Below are 16,157 nucleotides of genomic sequence, written 5' to 3'. Positions count from 1 at the left end.
TTCTCATTAAAATAAATAAACTTTTTTTTTTTTTTTTTGCTACCAGGGTTATGGATGGGACTTGGTGCTGGGACTACAAATAATCAAATGCTCCCAGGGCCTATCCCCCCCCTTTACTTCCTTTCTTTTCTCTCTCTCTCTCTCTCTTTCTTTCTATTTTATTGTATAGGTCGGTGAGAAATTGAGAGGAGACGGGGAGATAGGGAGGGAGGGAGAAAGACAGACACCTGCAGACCTGCTTATCACTCATGAGGCATCCTCCCTGTAGGCAAAGACTAGACGCTCAAACTCAAGTCCTTGCACGTGATAACATGTGCACTCTACCTGATGCCCCACTGCCTGCACCCCTTAAGTAAATTAAAAAAAAAACTAAGCCAAGGTTATTGGCAACAGAACAATCAGCAAATCATGATCATTGAGACACACCCATCTCCAGGCTGGGGCTCGGCCCAGAGCACCCACCTGGGAAAGGGCATGACACCTGGTAGGTGGCCGCTGCTCTCACCTGCGTTGTGTTCGTCCATGGAGAAGGCCTTGTTCTCCATGTAGGGCCGTGGCAGCTGCACGTCCTCCTCGAACGCCGTCTCCCGCATCCTGGGCTGCGAGGTGTCAAAGTAGTTGGGAGTGCTCTCCTGCGGGGTGGGCAGGATGGCGCAGTGGATCTCAGGGATGGCGTGGAAGATGACGAAGACCCAGCCGCTGGCCACCAGCGCTATGGCCAGGGTGGGGTCACCCCAGGCCTCTCCCTGGCGCAGCTCGGCGTTGCCGAAGAGGTACATGGTCATCCAGGCCACCCAGATGAGCACAGAGAGGAAGGCGGTGACCAGCAGGCAGGCCCCGTTCTGCTTCCACTTCTGGAATTTGCCGCAGAGTGAGAAGAGCGCCAGCCCCAGGGTGGCAGCCAGCAGGACCATGTCGTAGATGAGGGCCATGGCGAAGTCCATGGGCTCATAGGCACAGGCCGGCTTGGCGTCGCGCAGCACGGTCAGCACCAGCCATTCCACGGCGATGATGACTTGCACCAACGCCAGGCACAGAGCCGCGCCCACCAGCTGCCAGCCTGACGGGCTCTTGCCACGGCGCACCAGCCGCCGAAGCCGCCACGCCTGGCTCAGCAGGCAGGAGAAGCAGAGCGCGAAGAGAACGCCCCACAGGAAGCGGCGCACAGAGCAGATGGTCTCGTCCTCCCGGATGATGAAGGCAAACGTCAGCCCGAAGAGGCCCAAGGTCCCCAGCAGGAAGAGGAAGTGCAGCCCCACCGGGTCCTTCTTCTCCTTGTCCTTGATGAAGGGCAGCCGTACCAGCAGGATAAGCATCAGGAGCAGCGTGATCAGGGCGCCTGCCCCGGCCACCGCCTCCACCACGATGCCCCAGATGGTGTCCAGGTCGCACAGGGACACGTACTGGGGAAGGAGGTCCAGCCCGCAGCCCCGGGACGTGCTGGCGTTCTCAGAGGCCCCAGAGGCGATCACGAAGAGCAGGAGGAAGGCAAGTGCCTGGTGAGCTCTCATCTTCTCTCTGGTGGGCCAGGAAAGTTGGGGGTGGGGGGAGAGGGGAGAAAAAGCATGACATCAGAAGAGACCTCTCCAGCGAATTTTATTTAATTTATTAATTTAATTTATTTTATTTTTTAAATATTTATTCCCTTTTTTGTTGCTCTTGTTATTTTCTTGTTGTTATTATTGTTGTTGATATTGATGTCATCGTCGTTGGGTAGGACAGAGAGAAATGGAGAGAGAAGGGGAAGACAGAGAGGGTTCAGGTCCCCAGCTCCTTACGTGGGCCCTTGCGCTTTGCGCCGTGTGCGCTTAACTCCCTGTGCTACCCAATTTATTTTATTATAATGAGAGAGAGATACAGAGAGACCATGCCACTGCTCAACTCTGGCTTATGGTAGTGCTAGGAGCCTCAGGCAAGACAGTCCTTTGCAGAACCATTATGATATCTCCCCAGCCTGAAGAATTTTAAATTATTTAAAAAATATATTTATTTATTCCCTTTTGTTGCCCTTGTTGTTTTATTGTTGTAGCTATTATTGTTATTGATGTCATCGCTGTTGGATAAGACAGAGAGAAATCGAGAGAGGAGGGGAAGACAGAGAGGAGGAGTGAAAGACAGACACCTACAGACCTGCTTCACCATTTGTGAAGCGACTCCCCTGCAGGTGGGGAGCTGGGGGCTCGAACCAGTATCCTTACACTGGTCCTTGTGCTTTGTGCCACGTGCACTTAACCCACTGTGCTACTGCCTGACTCCCAAGAATTTTAATTTTTTTAAATATTTATTTTCCTTTTTGTTGCCCTTGTTGTTTTATTGTTGTAGTTATTATTGTTGTTCTTGATGCCATTGTTGTTGGATAGGACAGAGAAATGGAGAGAGGAGGGGGAAGACAGAGATGTGGAGAGAAAGACAGACACCTGCAGATCTGCTTCGCTGCTTGTGAAGTGACTCCCCTGCAGGTGGGGAGCCAGAGGCTCGAACCGGGATCCTTCCTCCAGTCCTTGTGCTTTGCGCCTAACCCGCTGCACTACTGCCTGACTCCCAGAATTTTAAATTCTATGAGCTTAAAGAAAAGAAGAGACATCATTGTACTACTTTGCTGTCCATGGGCTCCCTTGGTACTGCCCATGGTGCTGAAAGGGAGAGAGAGAGAGAGAGAGATAGAGAGAGAGAGAGAGAGAAAGAGAGAGACCACAGCACTGCTCCCCCATCCATGCAGCCCTCATGTAGTGATGGGGCTTAAATCTGGCATCAAATACTACAAGGGGTGCACTCTCCTAGCTGAGCCATCTCCTAGCCCCTCTCCTGACCTTTTTAGGAAGACTCACTTCATGCCAAACCTGCTGGCTCAGGAGGCACCTGTGGACACATCAGAATGAGTGCCCCTGTCTCCTGTCAGAGCTGCCCCCAAGGCCTTCACCCCAGGCACCGCGAGCAACGTGGCTCTTCACCTTGAGGGGTCTGAGGACAGAGAAGGGCAATTGGCTTTCTCTGAACACCTTTCCCTGCTCTTCACTTCTATACACAGTGCTGATCTGACATCTTCAAACGTAAAGGAATTCAATGAAACTTAAAAAGAGACAGTGATGGACACTGTGCTGGAAGAATGGCCCAAATTACACTGTTTCTTTTGCCCTCTCTGTTTATTTACCTTAGTGTTGTATCTTCCCGGCTATTTATTTAATTAAAACACACATACACTCCATTTCTCTCTCTCCTCTCTCTCCCCTCTCTCTCTCTCTCTGCCTTTCTCTCCCTCTCCCTTTCCCTCTCTCCTCAACTCTGTGGTAGCAGGGATCAAACTCAGGGCCTCATGCATGAAACTCCCGTGCTCTACCCACTGAGCCACCCCCTCAGCCAACCCCCACAAATCACTGTGCTTCACTTTCTCAGCACACCCCATTCTTACATGGTGGGGGAGGGAGGGAAGGGCAAAAGAGTGTTTCCAGGTGGTTGGGATACTTGACCAAAATCTCACTAGCCAGCCCTCAAGGGCATGACCTCTTTGAAGTCTGCATTTCAGATAGGAAACCCCAAAGCATCTGTTGCTCAGAGAACCTTCTGGTCCCTCCGTCTTCAAGCCTCCAACTTCTCCCCACAGATATCCAAGAACCCATGCTCTTGTCTGACTCAGTCTACATCCAACGTGGCTTCTTCTCAGTCTTCTCTCTGGACCCCATTCAGACTTGGCTCTACACAACAGCCATGGCAGAGGGTGTCCCTGAAGTCTCCTCATGCCCCTGTGCTGCTTAGTCACTCCCCAGAAACCTTCCATGAAGGTGCTGTTACCCCCCCCCCAGGTCTGACGTCATCCACCTTAACCTTGGCCAAGGTCAGACCCCATTCCTCTCCTCCAGAGCTTCTGGTCTATTTCCATTCCATTGTCTTTCATTTTTGTTTGTTCACTCAGTTTCTCCCAGCCCTCCCTCTCTTCCAGACTCTGTCCATTTCTGGAATGCAAAGCGGGGACACTCTTCTGTCTTGTTCATCATGACACCTGGAGCCTGACCTTTCTTAGTTGTGGGAGTGTCCCCTGCTGGGTGGGATCTTCAGGGGTGCGTGTCTACCCAATGGACACTTTGCTCCATCCAACAGTCCTGCTGTAACCAGACCCTTCCCCGGGGCTCCCTTAAGTAAATGTGGTATTGACCACCTCTTTCTGCTCCCCCAGGGGATCCCATGGGCAGCTCTAACTCTGCCTTGGCCACGAGGCCACTGACTGGGATAAATTATTGATGCTGTGAATGAGGACATCAGTGTTGCAGGGTGGCTCCTTAGGTATAGAGGAGGGGTCTACGGCCATACCATCCTGAACACGCCCGATCTCGTCAGGTATAGAGGAGGGATGGCAGGCTTATAATTCAAGGTGTCTGCCTCCTTCCATGAGCACACCAGCATCCCAATCTGCAAAATCAGGGCCACACTTTGGACACAGGGCCCATGGTCCAGTCACTCACTGCTGGTGTCCCTACCACTCCACACTGGAAGGTCACCCCCACTATTTCTGCCTGGTCTACACACACCACCAATGGTGTTCAGTTACTTGTCTTTGCAATCAGTTCACTGATAAAATTCAACATATTGAAACACTCATCTCTTGGCTATTTAAATTTGAAAGAATTCATGCTACACACTCTTTGGGCATTGCCCAATATACCACCCTTTGAAAAAATAGTGTTTATGTCACAACTGCTTATCACAAGGTGCTGTAAATATGCTGGGACTACAGTACCTGGAGCTGGATGTGTCGGAACAAAATGCCACCAGCCTATCCACTGCAGTAGAGGGGGTCTGCAGTGGATTCTCCCCCAAGACATCTCACCAAGATAAAGGGAGGGATGAGAGACAGCTCACCAAGTAGAGTACATGCCTTGCTGTGTATGAGGCCTTAAGTGTGAACCCTGGCACCGCATGGGAGCACGATGGACAGTGTAGGGTGTGGGAGGGTTGGTGAGTGGTAGAGTGATGCTGTGATGTCCCTCTCCTCTCCTCTCTCATCTGTATTCTCTAATTATCTTTATTTATTAGATAGACACAGTCAGAAATCGAGAGGGAAGGGGTGATAGAGAGGGAGAAAGACAGAGAGACATTTGCAGCCCTGCTTTGCCACTTGTAAATCTTTCCCTCTGCAGGTGGGGACCAGGGGCTCAAACCCAGGTCCTTACACATTGTAATAGGTGTGCTCAACCAGGTGCGCCACCACCTGGCCCCTTTTTAAAAAATTAAAAAGTTACCTTATTGGGAATCAGGCGGTAGCCCAGCGGGTTAAGCGCACTTGGCGTGAAGCGCAAAGACCATCGTAAGGATCCGGGTTCGAGCCTCCGGCTCCCCACCTGCAGGGGAGTCACTTCACAAGCGGTGAAGCAGGTCTGCAGGTGTCTATCTTTCTCTCCCCCTCTCTGTCTCCCCTTCTCTCTCCATCCTATCCAACGACAGCAACAACAACAACAATAATAATAACCACAACAATGATAAAACAGCAAGGGCAACAAAAGGGGAAAAATTACCTTATTTATTTATTGGATAGAGACAGTCAGAAATCAAGAGGGAAGGGGGTGTCCATAATCTCTAAATATAAGAACAGGAGGAAGAGGAGGAGGAGGGGGAGGAGGAGGAGGAAGAGAAGAATGAGAAAAACTGGGCTCATGATGTCACTCAGTTGTACTGTGCATGCTCAAGGCCCTGGCTTCATTCTCTAGACTGCATAAAAATAAAAAATATTGGGAGCCAGGCAGTAGTGCAGCGGGTTAAGCGGTAGTGCAGCATGTGGCGCAAAGCACAATGACTAGCGGAAGGGTCCCGGTTCGAGCCCCCGGCTTCCCACTCGCAGGGGACTTGTTTCACAAGCAGTGAATCAGGTCTACAGGTGTCTGTCTTTCTCTCCCCTCCTTTGTCTTCCCTTCCTCTCTCCATTTCTCTCTGTCCTATCCAACAACGATGACATCAATAACTACAACAATAAAACAACAAGGGGAACAAAAGGGAAAATAAATAAATAAAAGGAAAAATATCATCAAAAAGACAAAGGGGATTAAGAGACTTCTCAGCAAGTAACATGACACACCCCAACAGCCTCCACAGTCAAACAGCAGCCAGCCTCTTAACCCTGGGTGACCAGGAGGCTGACCAGTTCAAATGTGTTTCTGGATTCTTGAAGACCCACACAGTCCCCAGCTCTCTCCCCAGTCCCTAATTTAGTGGCTTTCAACCAGAGGCAACTTTGACCTCCTAGGACACCAGCCAGACATCTCACTCAGCCTCAGGCTCTGTGCCCTTCCTTGGGAGGACCTGGCCTTCAGAAGCTGCCTTTGCTACTCCCTTGAGGGCACTTTCCTCTCTCCAGCCTTGGCTTCCTCAGCTCTTTCTGCTTCCTGATAGGCTTTCCAACCACAACAGGAAACCCAAGAGGATGACGGGAGCACCAAGATGGTGTCACCCATCTGCACCCCTGAAGCTGTCTGGCCATGGTCCACATCCCTAGGTCCTGCTCCTCGAAGGAGGAAAATGGACACACTCTTGCTTTCTGTATTCATTCCTGAGAGTTCCACTCTTTTTTTTTTTTTCTGGACAGCTGTTGTTTTGGTTGCTTTGCATCTGTTGCGCCTATTCCTGCAGAGTGCCTGGCTGTCCTTTGAAAAGTCACCTCAAAAACTAGACCATGGGCCAGCCCCGCTAATCAGAGCACTTACCCCACCCCTTGGCCACAGCGATTGGTTGATGATCAGGCACACAGCTCAGACAGGACCCTTGAGAATCAGCCCCAGAATTTTTGCTGGAATTAGCTAGAAAGAAGTCTTCTCTTTCTTGTGAGGCTGATAAATCAGGAAGATAAAGGCCTGAGGGCTGGGAAGTGGCACACCCAGTTAAGTGCATATAATATATATATATATATATATATATATATATATATTGCTTTCAGGGTTATCTCTGAAGCTTGGTGCCTGCATTACGAATCCACTGCTTCTAGAGGCCATTTTTTTCCCCATTTTTTTGTTGCCCTTGTTGTTATTGCTGTTGCTGCTGTATAGGACAGAGAGAAATCAAGAGAGGAGGGGAAGACAGAGAGGGGGAGAGAAAGATAAGACACCAAAATACACACCTGCAGACTTGCTTCACCGCTTGCAAAGTGACTCCCCCACAGGTAGGGAGCCAAGGGGCTCAAACCAGGATCCTTAGGTCAGTCCTTGCACTTCACACCGTGTGCACTTAACCCACTATGCTACCACCCGGCAACCTTAAGTACACGTATTACCAAGTACAAGGACCTGAGTTTGAGCCCCCACCCCACCTGCCAGCTGTAGGGGGAACACTTCACAAGTGGTGAAGCAGGTCTGCAGGTGTCTGTCTTCCTCTCCCTCTATTTCCCCCTCCTCTCAATTTCTCTCTATCCTAGCAAATAAAAACTAGGGGGGAAATTGCCAGGAGCTGTGGATTCTTAGTGCAGGCATTAAGACCCAGAGACAACCTTGGTGGCAGAAAAGGAAGGATTGAAGGGAGGAAGGAAGGAAGGAAGGAAGAAAAAGGCCTGGGGCTGAAGAGGGCATAGTTACCATCAATCATAAGAAGGGAATTTGCTCCAGAAGAGCCAGGTGCTAGAGCAGAGTCCTAACATGTGACTGGTTTTAGTTATGCCTGAAGTCACCTACCCTGGCCATTGTAGTTCCAGAAGTCAGTTAATCTCCCTTCTAAAGCCAGTTTGAACTGGTTTGCACCACTTGACAACAAAGAAGTTCTATTATTTCCCCCCACAGGACATGGCCTCTTCTTCCAGGAAGTCTTCCCTACCCAACATCTCAACATGTGGATATAACCAATGACACCAGGGGCCTTGGTGAAGTCCAGAGGTCTTCAGTAGGTTGGTAGCATTATTCAGGATGCCCACAGGGTGACAGCCACCTCACTCCAAGATGGTGGTGGTGGGGGAGGCTGGTAGAGTAGCTCACTTGGCTAGTGAGATGCTTGGCCATGTGTGCAACTGGGCTACAAGCCCGGCTCCGACAGCACCGAGGGGAAGCTTTGGTGCTGTGGAGTCTCGCTCTCTCTCTCTGCCATATTGTCTCTATTAAAAAAAAAAAAGGAGAAGGCCACAGACCACCAAACATGGCCACACAGGGTCAGTCCAGCTATGATTTCTGGGGGAGTCCAAGTGACCAGTGACCCCACAGAGTTGCCTGTGAGGGTACTGGTGACAAGGACAATTCCTGATGACCTTCTCAGTGCTTGCTGTGCTCCAACACTCTTCTAGACACTCTTCCTTCTAATCAGCTCAAGGCACTAAGGTACATATACCACAGGAAATAAAACTAGGTGGCAGGCTGTCTTGTCCAAGGTCACACAGGTAGGAAGCGTGGAGCCAGGACGCTGTGTTTACTGGGTTCAGACTCCAAGACAGGGCTCAAGACAGCGCACCTGGAGAGCCTTGGGCTGCACAGTTTAAGTTCGGTTCTCTCTGCTTCCACTGCGCAGAGCTGGGCAGCATTTTGGATCTGTCTCTGCAGCACCAATCACAGTTTTCAATTATTCTTCTGACCTCCCTCCCCTCCACCCCCTACCAGGCACCCAGGAACCTATGTTGATCCCTCAGTTGTCTGGCTCAGGATCAGTTGCTGGAAAAGTTTCTGGAAAAGTTTCACGACTGGTGAAGCTGGGCTTCAGGTATCTCTCTCTTTTAAAATAATTTATTTATTCATGAGAAAGATAGGAGAGAGAGAGAGAGAGAAAGAACCAGATATCACTCTGGTACATGTGCTGCCAGGAACTGAACTCAGGACCTCATGCTTGAAAGTCCAATGCTTTATCTACTACGCCACCTCCCAGACCACTCTCCTTCCCTATCTTCCCCTCCCCCTCAGTTTCTCTGTTTTTGTCCGATAATAAATAAAAGATCAAGGAAAAAAAGGAAGGAAAAAAAAAGAGAGGAAGGAAGGAAGAAAGAAAGAAGAAAAAAACTACAATCTCTAGCCCTCACATCTCCTTGATAGGACTGATACTCTCACTGCCAGATTAGCAGACTGCGACAAGGGGCTGAGAGGTCAAAGCCAAAGTTTGATCCTCAGATTGGCAATGACATTAGCATTGTCCGAAGTGTGTTAGACATGCAGACTCCCAGCCACCTGTGTTTCAACATGTCCTGTGACAAACCCTGTGTGTGCTTGGCTGCCCAGCTCCAGGTTGGAGAAGCTCAAACACAGATAAGTAAGTGTGTGTGTGTGTGTGTGTGTGGGGGGGTGTTCCAGGACCCACAGCCCCTGCACCTCCCACTGCCACCCACACCCAGACCAAGCAGAACGCCCACCCCAGCCTACCCCAGCTCCATTGCACCTGCCACCTGGGGCCTCCTACCACCCTGAGCCAAGCTGCTCCTTGGGATTCCCAACCCTAACAATCCCAGATTAGAGGTTTCAGATCTGCCACAAGGCAAGACTGATTGGGAAGGGATGAATATATGGCAACAAACCCGGGGGAGGTAGGCGGGCGGCTTCTCAAAAGGAAGGATGAATAGACGTGGACGGACGTGCAAGACTCAGCTCACATACTAATTACCTTTGCTGCCAGCCCGGCTCACAAAACTGTGACTCATTCAGAGGCTCTTAAACACAGCACACACACACACACACACACACACACACACACACACACACACACACACACACCAGTCGCAGAGGGGCCAGAAGCTGCTAGAGAGGGCAGGTGGTGGAGCTGCATACAAGCGGATGCCCTGGGTCTTCAAGCTGGAGCCTGCAGAGGCTGCAGACATGCAGGAGAGATTCCTTGGTAGGCAGGACCTTGCAGCCTGCTTGCCTGCCTGCCACAAGGCCACACTGGGAACTGGTGCTAGCTGAGGGAGACTTCCAGTCGCAAGTCTGGCCCCTGCAGCTTTCATTGGCATGTGTCTGTGGCTCCCCTGTCACCCCCCCACCCCCCTATTCCACAGCAACTGACTTCCTCCTTTCTTGCTTCAATTCCCTCATCTGCCCAATGGAGGTGATGACAGCACCCTTGGCAGAGGGTGCAGTGAGGATTACAAAAATTTATCAATGGGTTTAGGATGCGGGTTCACAGTGGCCAGCTCCTATATAAAGGTGCCAGGCGGAGGTGTTCTTAGTTAAGCCCACACATCACAGTGCGCAAGGATCTGGGTTCAAGCCCCTGATCCCCACCTGTACAGGGGAAGCTTCATGAGTGGTGAAGTAGGGTTGCAGATGTCTCTCTGTCTCTCTCCCTCTCTATCTTCCCCTGCCCTCTCAATTTCTCAGTCTCTATCCATTAATAAATAAATGATAAAAAAAAAAAGAGAAGTGTCTGGTAAATAAATAAGAAAAAGGGCTGGGGAGTTAGCTCAGCGGTAGAGCACAGGCTTTGAGTGCGTGAGGCACTAGGTTCAATCCTCACCGTGGATATATATCAACCTGATCAGTGATCTGGTCCTAAAACTGAACCCCAGCTACAACCCTAGTGGCAAAACAGAAAATGAGTAAATACGAATGGCTGACAAATGCTTGCTTTGCTCTGATGAGTGTTCCTGACTATGCAGTCCCAGGTGGGGATGGGGCGGGTGAGAGAGATGTCTATGGAGATGGGGTGGGGCAACCTCCCCATTCAAACACCAAGCTCCCTGAAGTTGGGAAGAGGAGAGAGGCCTTTGCAGGTGGTCTGCCCCTGGGATCCCCAAGCTCTCCTCCTGAACTCCCACAGGGGGAGCTCCACCTGGGAGCTTTCTGGAGCAAATAAATACCCACCTCCCCCCACAAGAAGATTTGAGCAAAATGTGATTGGGTAATTCTCTGACCCTTGGGCTCTTCTTCACTAAAGATGAAGATCAGAGCAGTACAGCCTTCAGAAGACAGGTGTGAACAGTATGCAGCAGAGACCCAGCATGGCCTGGCACATAATGGGCTGAGCACCGGACCCTGTGTATTCATAAAAACAATTATGATTCTCATTGTCCCAGACAAAGCAGTGAAGTAAAGTGACCAGGGGTGTACTAGCACTTACTCATCAAACTGGGACCACAGCTCATTTCTTTTAACTCCTGACCCCAGGGCTTTTGCACGGCACCCATGGCTTGACCATTCCCTCTCCATGTCAGGCAGAGAACCAGGCTGGGGATAGGGAGTGTCTCTCCGCGCATCTCAACACCACAACATCACAATCTGTGTTAACCTTCTTATTTACAACTGTTCCAGCAGGATTCAACTGCTACAAGGTTTCCGGACATTAAACTCTTCCCCAGATCCTGAAATTCCCTCTCTGTCACATTAATTCTTTCAGACATTCCATGTTGCCTCTGGCCTCTTTAGGGGCCATGGAATTTAATAACCTTCCCAGGTTGGTAAACAGGGGAGCCAGAACCCAGGCTTGGAGAGCCATGAATATGCAGAGCAGCTCCAGCCTTGTAAATAAAAGCAATCATTTAAATGCAAATTGCATCCCTGTTCCCCCCCTCTGCCGGGTGGTAAGTTCCTTGGGGCTGTAATTCTGAGAAGAAAATGTGACTAATGCGGGACCCCCAGGAAGCTCTAGGTGTGTAAGTGCTGCCAGGGGCAGCTATGGGGGAACTTCAAAGGCAGGGCCCTCGACCCCTGGGCTCTGGGGGTCCCAGAGTGTGTGTGTGTGTGTAGGGGGGGGCACCTGGCTGAAAGGCAGAATGAAAGGGGAGCGGCTGCTTCTCCTGCTGATGGGAAGCTTGGGGCACTTGGGGGAATGGGATGCCCTGATTGCCCACTCAAATCCCTCCATGGGTTCACTGGCTGGTGTGGGCAGGGATGGGGCTATAAACTCCAAATTCCTCTCTGTGGCAGGAAAGGCCCTGATCTGGCTGGGCCAGGCCGCCCCCTCTCCATGAGCACCCCCACATCTGCCCACAGTGCTTGCCACAATGGCCTTTGTTCAGCTCCTCGGCTCTTTTCCACCTCTCAAGCCTTTGCTCTAGCAAAGGAGCCCTATGGGGGTCCTGCCCGGCTAGAAGTCCCCAGGGCCGAGCCCCCATCCTGAGGTTCCCCGCAGCTGTCACTCCCCAGACTGTCTCCCGGCTGCACACCCGCCCCTGTCATTTCCTTCCCCACCACCTGCCCTGCAACCCTCGACCTCATGAGAAGTTACAGCTACTTGACTATCTACTGATATTTACGTTCCTGAGTGCGGGAGCAGCTACTCCCCAGTGGCCTGGGGGGGGGGGGGGGAGAGGGAGAGGAAAGCAGATCGGGTTCCCAGCCAGTTCGAACCCGAGCCCCTACCTGCCTCAGGGAGAGAACCAGCCCAGGACCCGGCGCGATTTACAGCCAGCCCCAAATGGCGACTCCCGTGCGGCTTCCGCTGACCCCTCTGCAGACTGAGCACGGAGGACACACAGCAAACTGTTCCCTCCATGCTCCGCATCCCGGGGCGGGGGGCTTCCCTCCGCCAGAGGCCGATTTGCTATTTGCATGGGGCTTGGCTCCTAGTCAGGACGCCCCCCCCCAACCCCCTCCCAGCACCGTAAACTTCAAAGTCCAGTTTCCTAGACTGGAGTTGTCTCGCTCACCCCCCCAAGTCCTGCGAGGGCCCCCAGCTTCCTCCCGAGCTGTGCTTGGGGTCCCCCATCCCCGCCGGTCTGCAGCCAACGCGGCGCGTGGGCTGGGACGCCAGGGAGCTGGGGTGGGGGGGGCGCCGCTGCCCGCCACGCTCCGGGGGCCTTTGTCCGCGCTGCAAGGAGCCGCCCCCTTGGCCGGCGGAGGGGGCGGAGGGCGAGCGGGGAGGGGGGCCCAGCCCGAGTGACAAGGCAAGGGCTGCGCAAGGTCGGGGGGGGGGGTTGCCTCGTGGTTAACTGCTCCCCCCACTCTTGGCCATGGCGCGCGCGGGACCTGGGGCCCCAAGTCCCTTCTGCAGTACAGCAGAGCCCCTGAGTCCTCACCCCGAGTCTGTCCGGGCCAGAAATGCCCCCGCCGCCCCCAGCCCAGGTCCCAGCTGCCTCTGGGCCCGCAGTGCCACCCCCCGCCCCTGTCTCGTAATGCGCAGCCACAGCTTGGCCCCCAGCCCTGCGGCAGGTGCTACAGATGAGCCCCCAAAGCGGGCTCCTGCCTCCCCCTCCAACCACGAGGCCCCCAGACCTGCCCGAGGTCCCATCACACTGGTCGTTCGGGCACGACTGCTCTCGCTGACACCCCCGGCTGCCCTTCACCTGGGGTCTCCCCTACACCCTTCTAGGAGATTCGGATCTTCACCAACCCCCCAAAAGTGCCCCAGTCCTCGCCTCCCCGTCGCGCGGCCTCTGCGGCTGCTCTCCCAGCTCTCCGCGGCCCCTCCAGCCTGACCCCCCCCATCTCTGCACGCAGACTAAGTCCCAGCCTGGGGCCCCTAAAAGCACAAGGGGCAGAACCCCACCCCCCTTCCTCGTCTTCCCAAGTGCGAAACGGGAAAAGTTTCTGGGGTCCCCGCAGCGCGCCCCTCCCCGCAGTCCCTATCACCGGGGCGGCTGGCACTCACCGACCCCGCGGCCCCGCAGCGCCGACGCTCCGCTGCCCACGGCGCGAGTCACATAGCTGCAGCGGCGCCCGCTAGCCCGCCCGCCCGGCCTCAATGCAGCGCCCGGGAGCCGCTGCGCGGGGCGCCCCCTGGCCCGGCCCCCGCCCGCTGCCCCGTCCCCGCCCCCGTCCCCGCCTCGCCCCCTAAAGGCCCCGCCCCCAGCGCCTCTCCCTCTCCCTCTCCCTCTCCCTCTCCCTCTCCCTCTCCCTCTCCCTCTCCCTCTCCCTCTCCCTCTCCCTCTCCCTCTCCCTCTCCCTCTCCCTCTCCCTCTCCCTCTCCCTCTCCCTCTCCCTCTCCCTCTCCCTCTCCCTCTCCCTCTCCCTCTCTCTCTCCCGCCAACTCAGGGACGCCGCCCCCACCCGCCCCGCAGTGCTCCCCAGAGAGGTTCTGGCTCGCTGGACACGTGCTCGGGCGGATCCCTTCGCTAGGATACCCGCACCCCCAAAATGCTCTTGTGCAGGGACCTCTCTCTAGCTACCCCCCACAACACTCTTCCCCAGGATATTCACCCTTAGGACTCTCCCCACTCCCCAAACTCTTCATTCCCCCCTCAGGACACCCCACTGGGACACTGTGGGCCCCCCCCCAGCATTCCCCACTTCACTCCGCACCCCAGGATTCGCTCCCTGGACACTCCCGCTTTCGGACTCTCCAACACCTTCCTTCAGGACATTCCAGGACAGTCCCCCACCCGACATTCTCCGCCCCTCCTCCCCAACGACACTGTGTTCCCCCTCCAGAATCCTCCTCCCCCACTCACTCCCCACTTCAACATCATCTCCCAGGATCTTCCCCCTCCCCCGCCCCTCCCGGAGTTCTCAAATATCAATAGTAACTTTCAGCGACCCCAGAGCACCCGGGACCCCACCAACCCAGAGGTCCCCCTTACGCACCCCAGGGAGCACGTTCCCTTTCCCGGAATCTGCGACTCTGGGTCACGGTCTTTCGGGACCCGCCTGCGGGTTGGGGCTCCAGGCCGCCCTGCGCCGCGCTACTCTCCAGCTGTCAGCTGGGGGTGGGGGGGTAGGGGGCTAGGGGGTGGCAGGCGCTGAGATTTGGGGGCTAGTGACCTTTCCGGTTTTCTGCAATCTTCCAGTTCTGGACCAGTCGAGCCTGGACTGCACTAGGCACGCAACTCATATTTTTCACAGGGAAAAACAAGAACTGAACATTGCTTCTAGCTGACTCGCCCAGGTGGCCTGCTGGTTTGCCCTCCAGCTCCGCACTGCCTGAGCGGCTGACCCAGCCACTGCGCGCTCACCCCTCCCAAGGGTTCCAGGATCACTGGACGGGAAAGTAGGTCGGCACTGCCTCCTGGTGGCAGCTCCTGGAACTGACGCCGAGGGCCTTGCCTTCCCTTCCAGTGTCCAGGTCAGCAGGTTCACCTTTTTGGGCGGTGACTGACGTTCTGACTAGGGATGCGTGCCTGTTGGGCTTATGTGAAAGTTAAACACACAGTAACAGGTGGGGTCCCTCACGTCTAGATCAGCCTGTTTGCTGGGGTGGGGAATTACCCCTCCGGGACTCCCTGTGTAAAGGATGAAAGGTTCAGACTTAGAGCATCAGTGCCTTCAAGAGTGTAGGGGGTATAGGGGCCAGAGAGTGGCACACAGGTTACCAGGCCCAAGGATCTGGGTTCAAGTCCCCGGTCCCTGCAGGTGAAGCTGTACTGCAGGTGTCTCTTTCCTTCCCCTCTCATTTTCTCTCTTATCAGGAAAATGAAAAAAATAGTTTTTTAAACAATAAAAGATTTCTAACAGGAAGAAGAGAAGGAGGAGGGAGAGGAGGTTCACAGGATATATTCCAGCCAGCCGGCCATCAGTCACCCACCCCTGGGGCTCCAGAGCTCTGATTCCCCCCTTTTTCCTCACAATAGCTTCCTTGACCTAATGAAAGTTTCTACTTAGACCTAGATAACCTCCTCACCTACCTCCTATTACACATCCCTCAATCCCTCCAAAGCTAACCTTGTCAGACAAAGTAAGGACTACAAAAGCTGAATAAGGGCAAGAGACCAGCATCCTTTAATGACGACTCTTTAGTCACTACCAGGCCACCCCATCACCTGGGGCCCTAGTCAGAAAGTCCTGGGATTTCCACACAGACATGATGGGCCTACACCTCTAACAGATCCCTCTCACCACCGTCACTGGTCATCTCCATCAGAAACAACATAATGGACCCCTTTGTGGACCCCTATGGGACCTAAGGTTTTCCATGCACAATCAGAATGCTGGGGGGGGGGGAAGGGCAGGCATTGGCGCACCTGGCTGAGTGCACATGTCACCATGTGCAAAGACCCAGGTTCAAGCCCCTAGTTCCCACCTGCAGGGGGAAAGCTTCCTGAGCAGTGGAGCGGTACTGCAGGTGTCTCTCTTAACCTCTCTATCTCCCTTCCCTCTCAATTTTTCTGTCTCTACTAAAATAAATAAATTAAAATATATTTTCAAAAATAATGTAACGGGCTTCCATGCTGGGAAGGTTTGAGAGCTACTGATCAAGGCACATTTTTCCAGAGCCTTATTTCCAAAAACAGTAGCAGCTACTCTGATGGCACAGTTAAGTGGGCCAGATACAGTGCGAGCACTTTCTATATATCAACATGACAAGCTGTACTGTATTCTGGTTTTACTGTGCTGACATTTTGGTTTTTA

The 16,157-nt window shown here is 53.5% G+C and overlaps 1 protein-coding gene across 3 annotated transcripts in view; it reads right to left on the bottom strand.

The window, feature by feature from the left end:
- GPRC5B (G protein-coupled receptor class C group 5 member B) overlaps positions 1 to 14,513 on the bottom strand; it is a 29,671-nt gene extending 15,158 nt beyond the window's left edge. For 2 of the 3 annotated variants that reach the window (XM_060172878.1, XM_007516547.3), the window contains exons 1-2: positions 13,465 to 13,623; positions 506 to 1,518 (exon numbers count right to left, since the gene is read on the bottom strand). In XM_060172878.1, the coding sequence (XP_060028861.1) occupies positions 506 to 1,511 (1,006 nt within the window). In that variant the 5' untranslated portion in view covers positions 1,512 to 1,518; positions 13,465 to 13,623. Of the gene's footprint in view, positions 1 to 505; positions 1,519 to 13,464; positions 13,624 to 14,396 lie in introns of those variants that run through there. The other variant, XM_060172879.1, reaches the window with a different exon arrangement.
- Positions 14,514 to 16,157: the final 1,644 nt, after the last annotated feature.

This window comes from Erinaceus europaeus, chromosome 15 (genome assembly GCF_950295315.1).
Source record: "Erinaceus europaeus chromosome 15, mEriEur2.1, whole genome shotgun sequence".
NCBI classification, from domain to species: domain Eukaryota; kingdom Metazoa; phylum Chordata; class Mammalia; order Eulipotyphla; family Erinaceidae; genus Erinaceus; species Erinaceus europaeus.
This window is presented reverse-complemented; position numbering and strand designations above follow the sequence as displayed.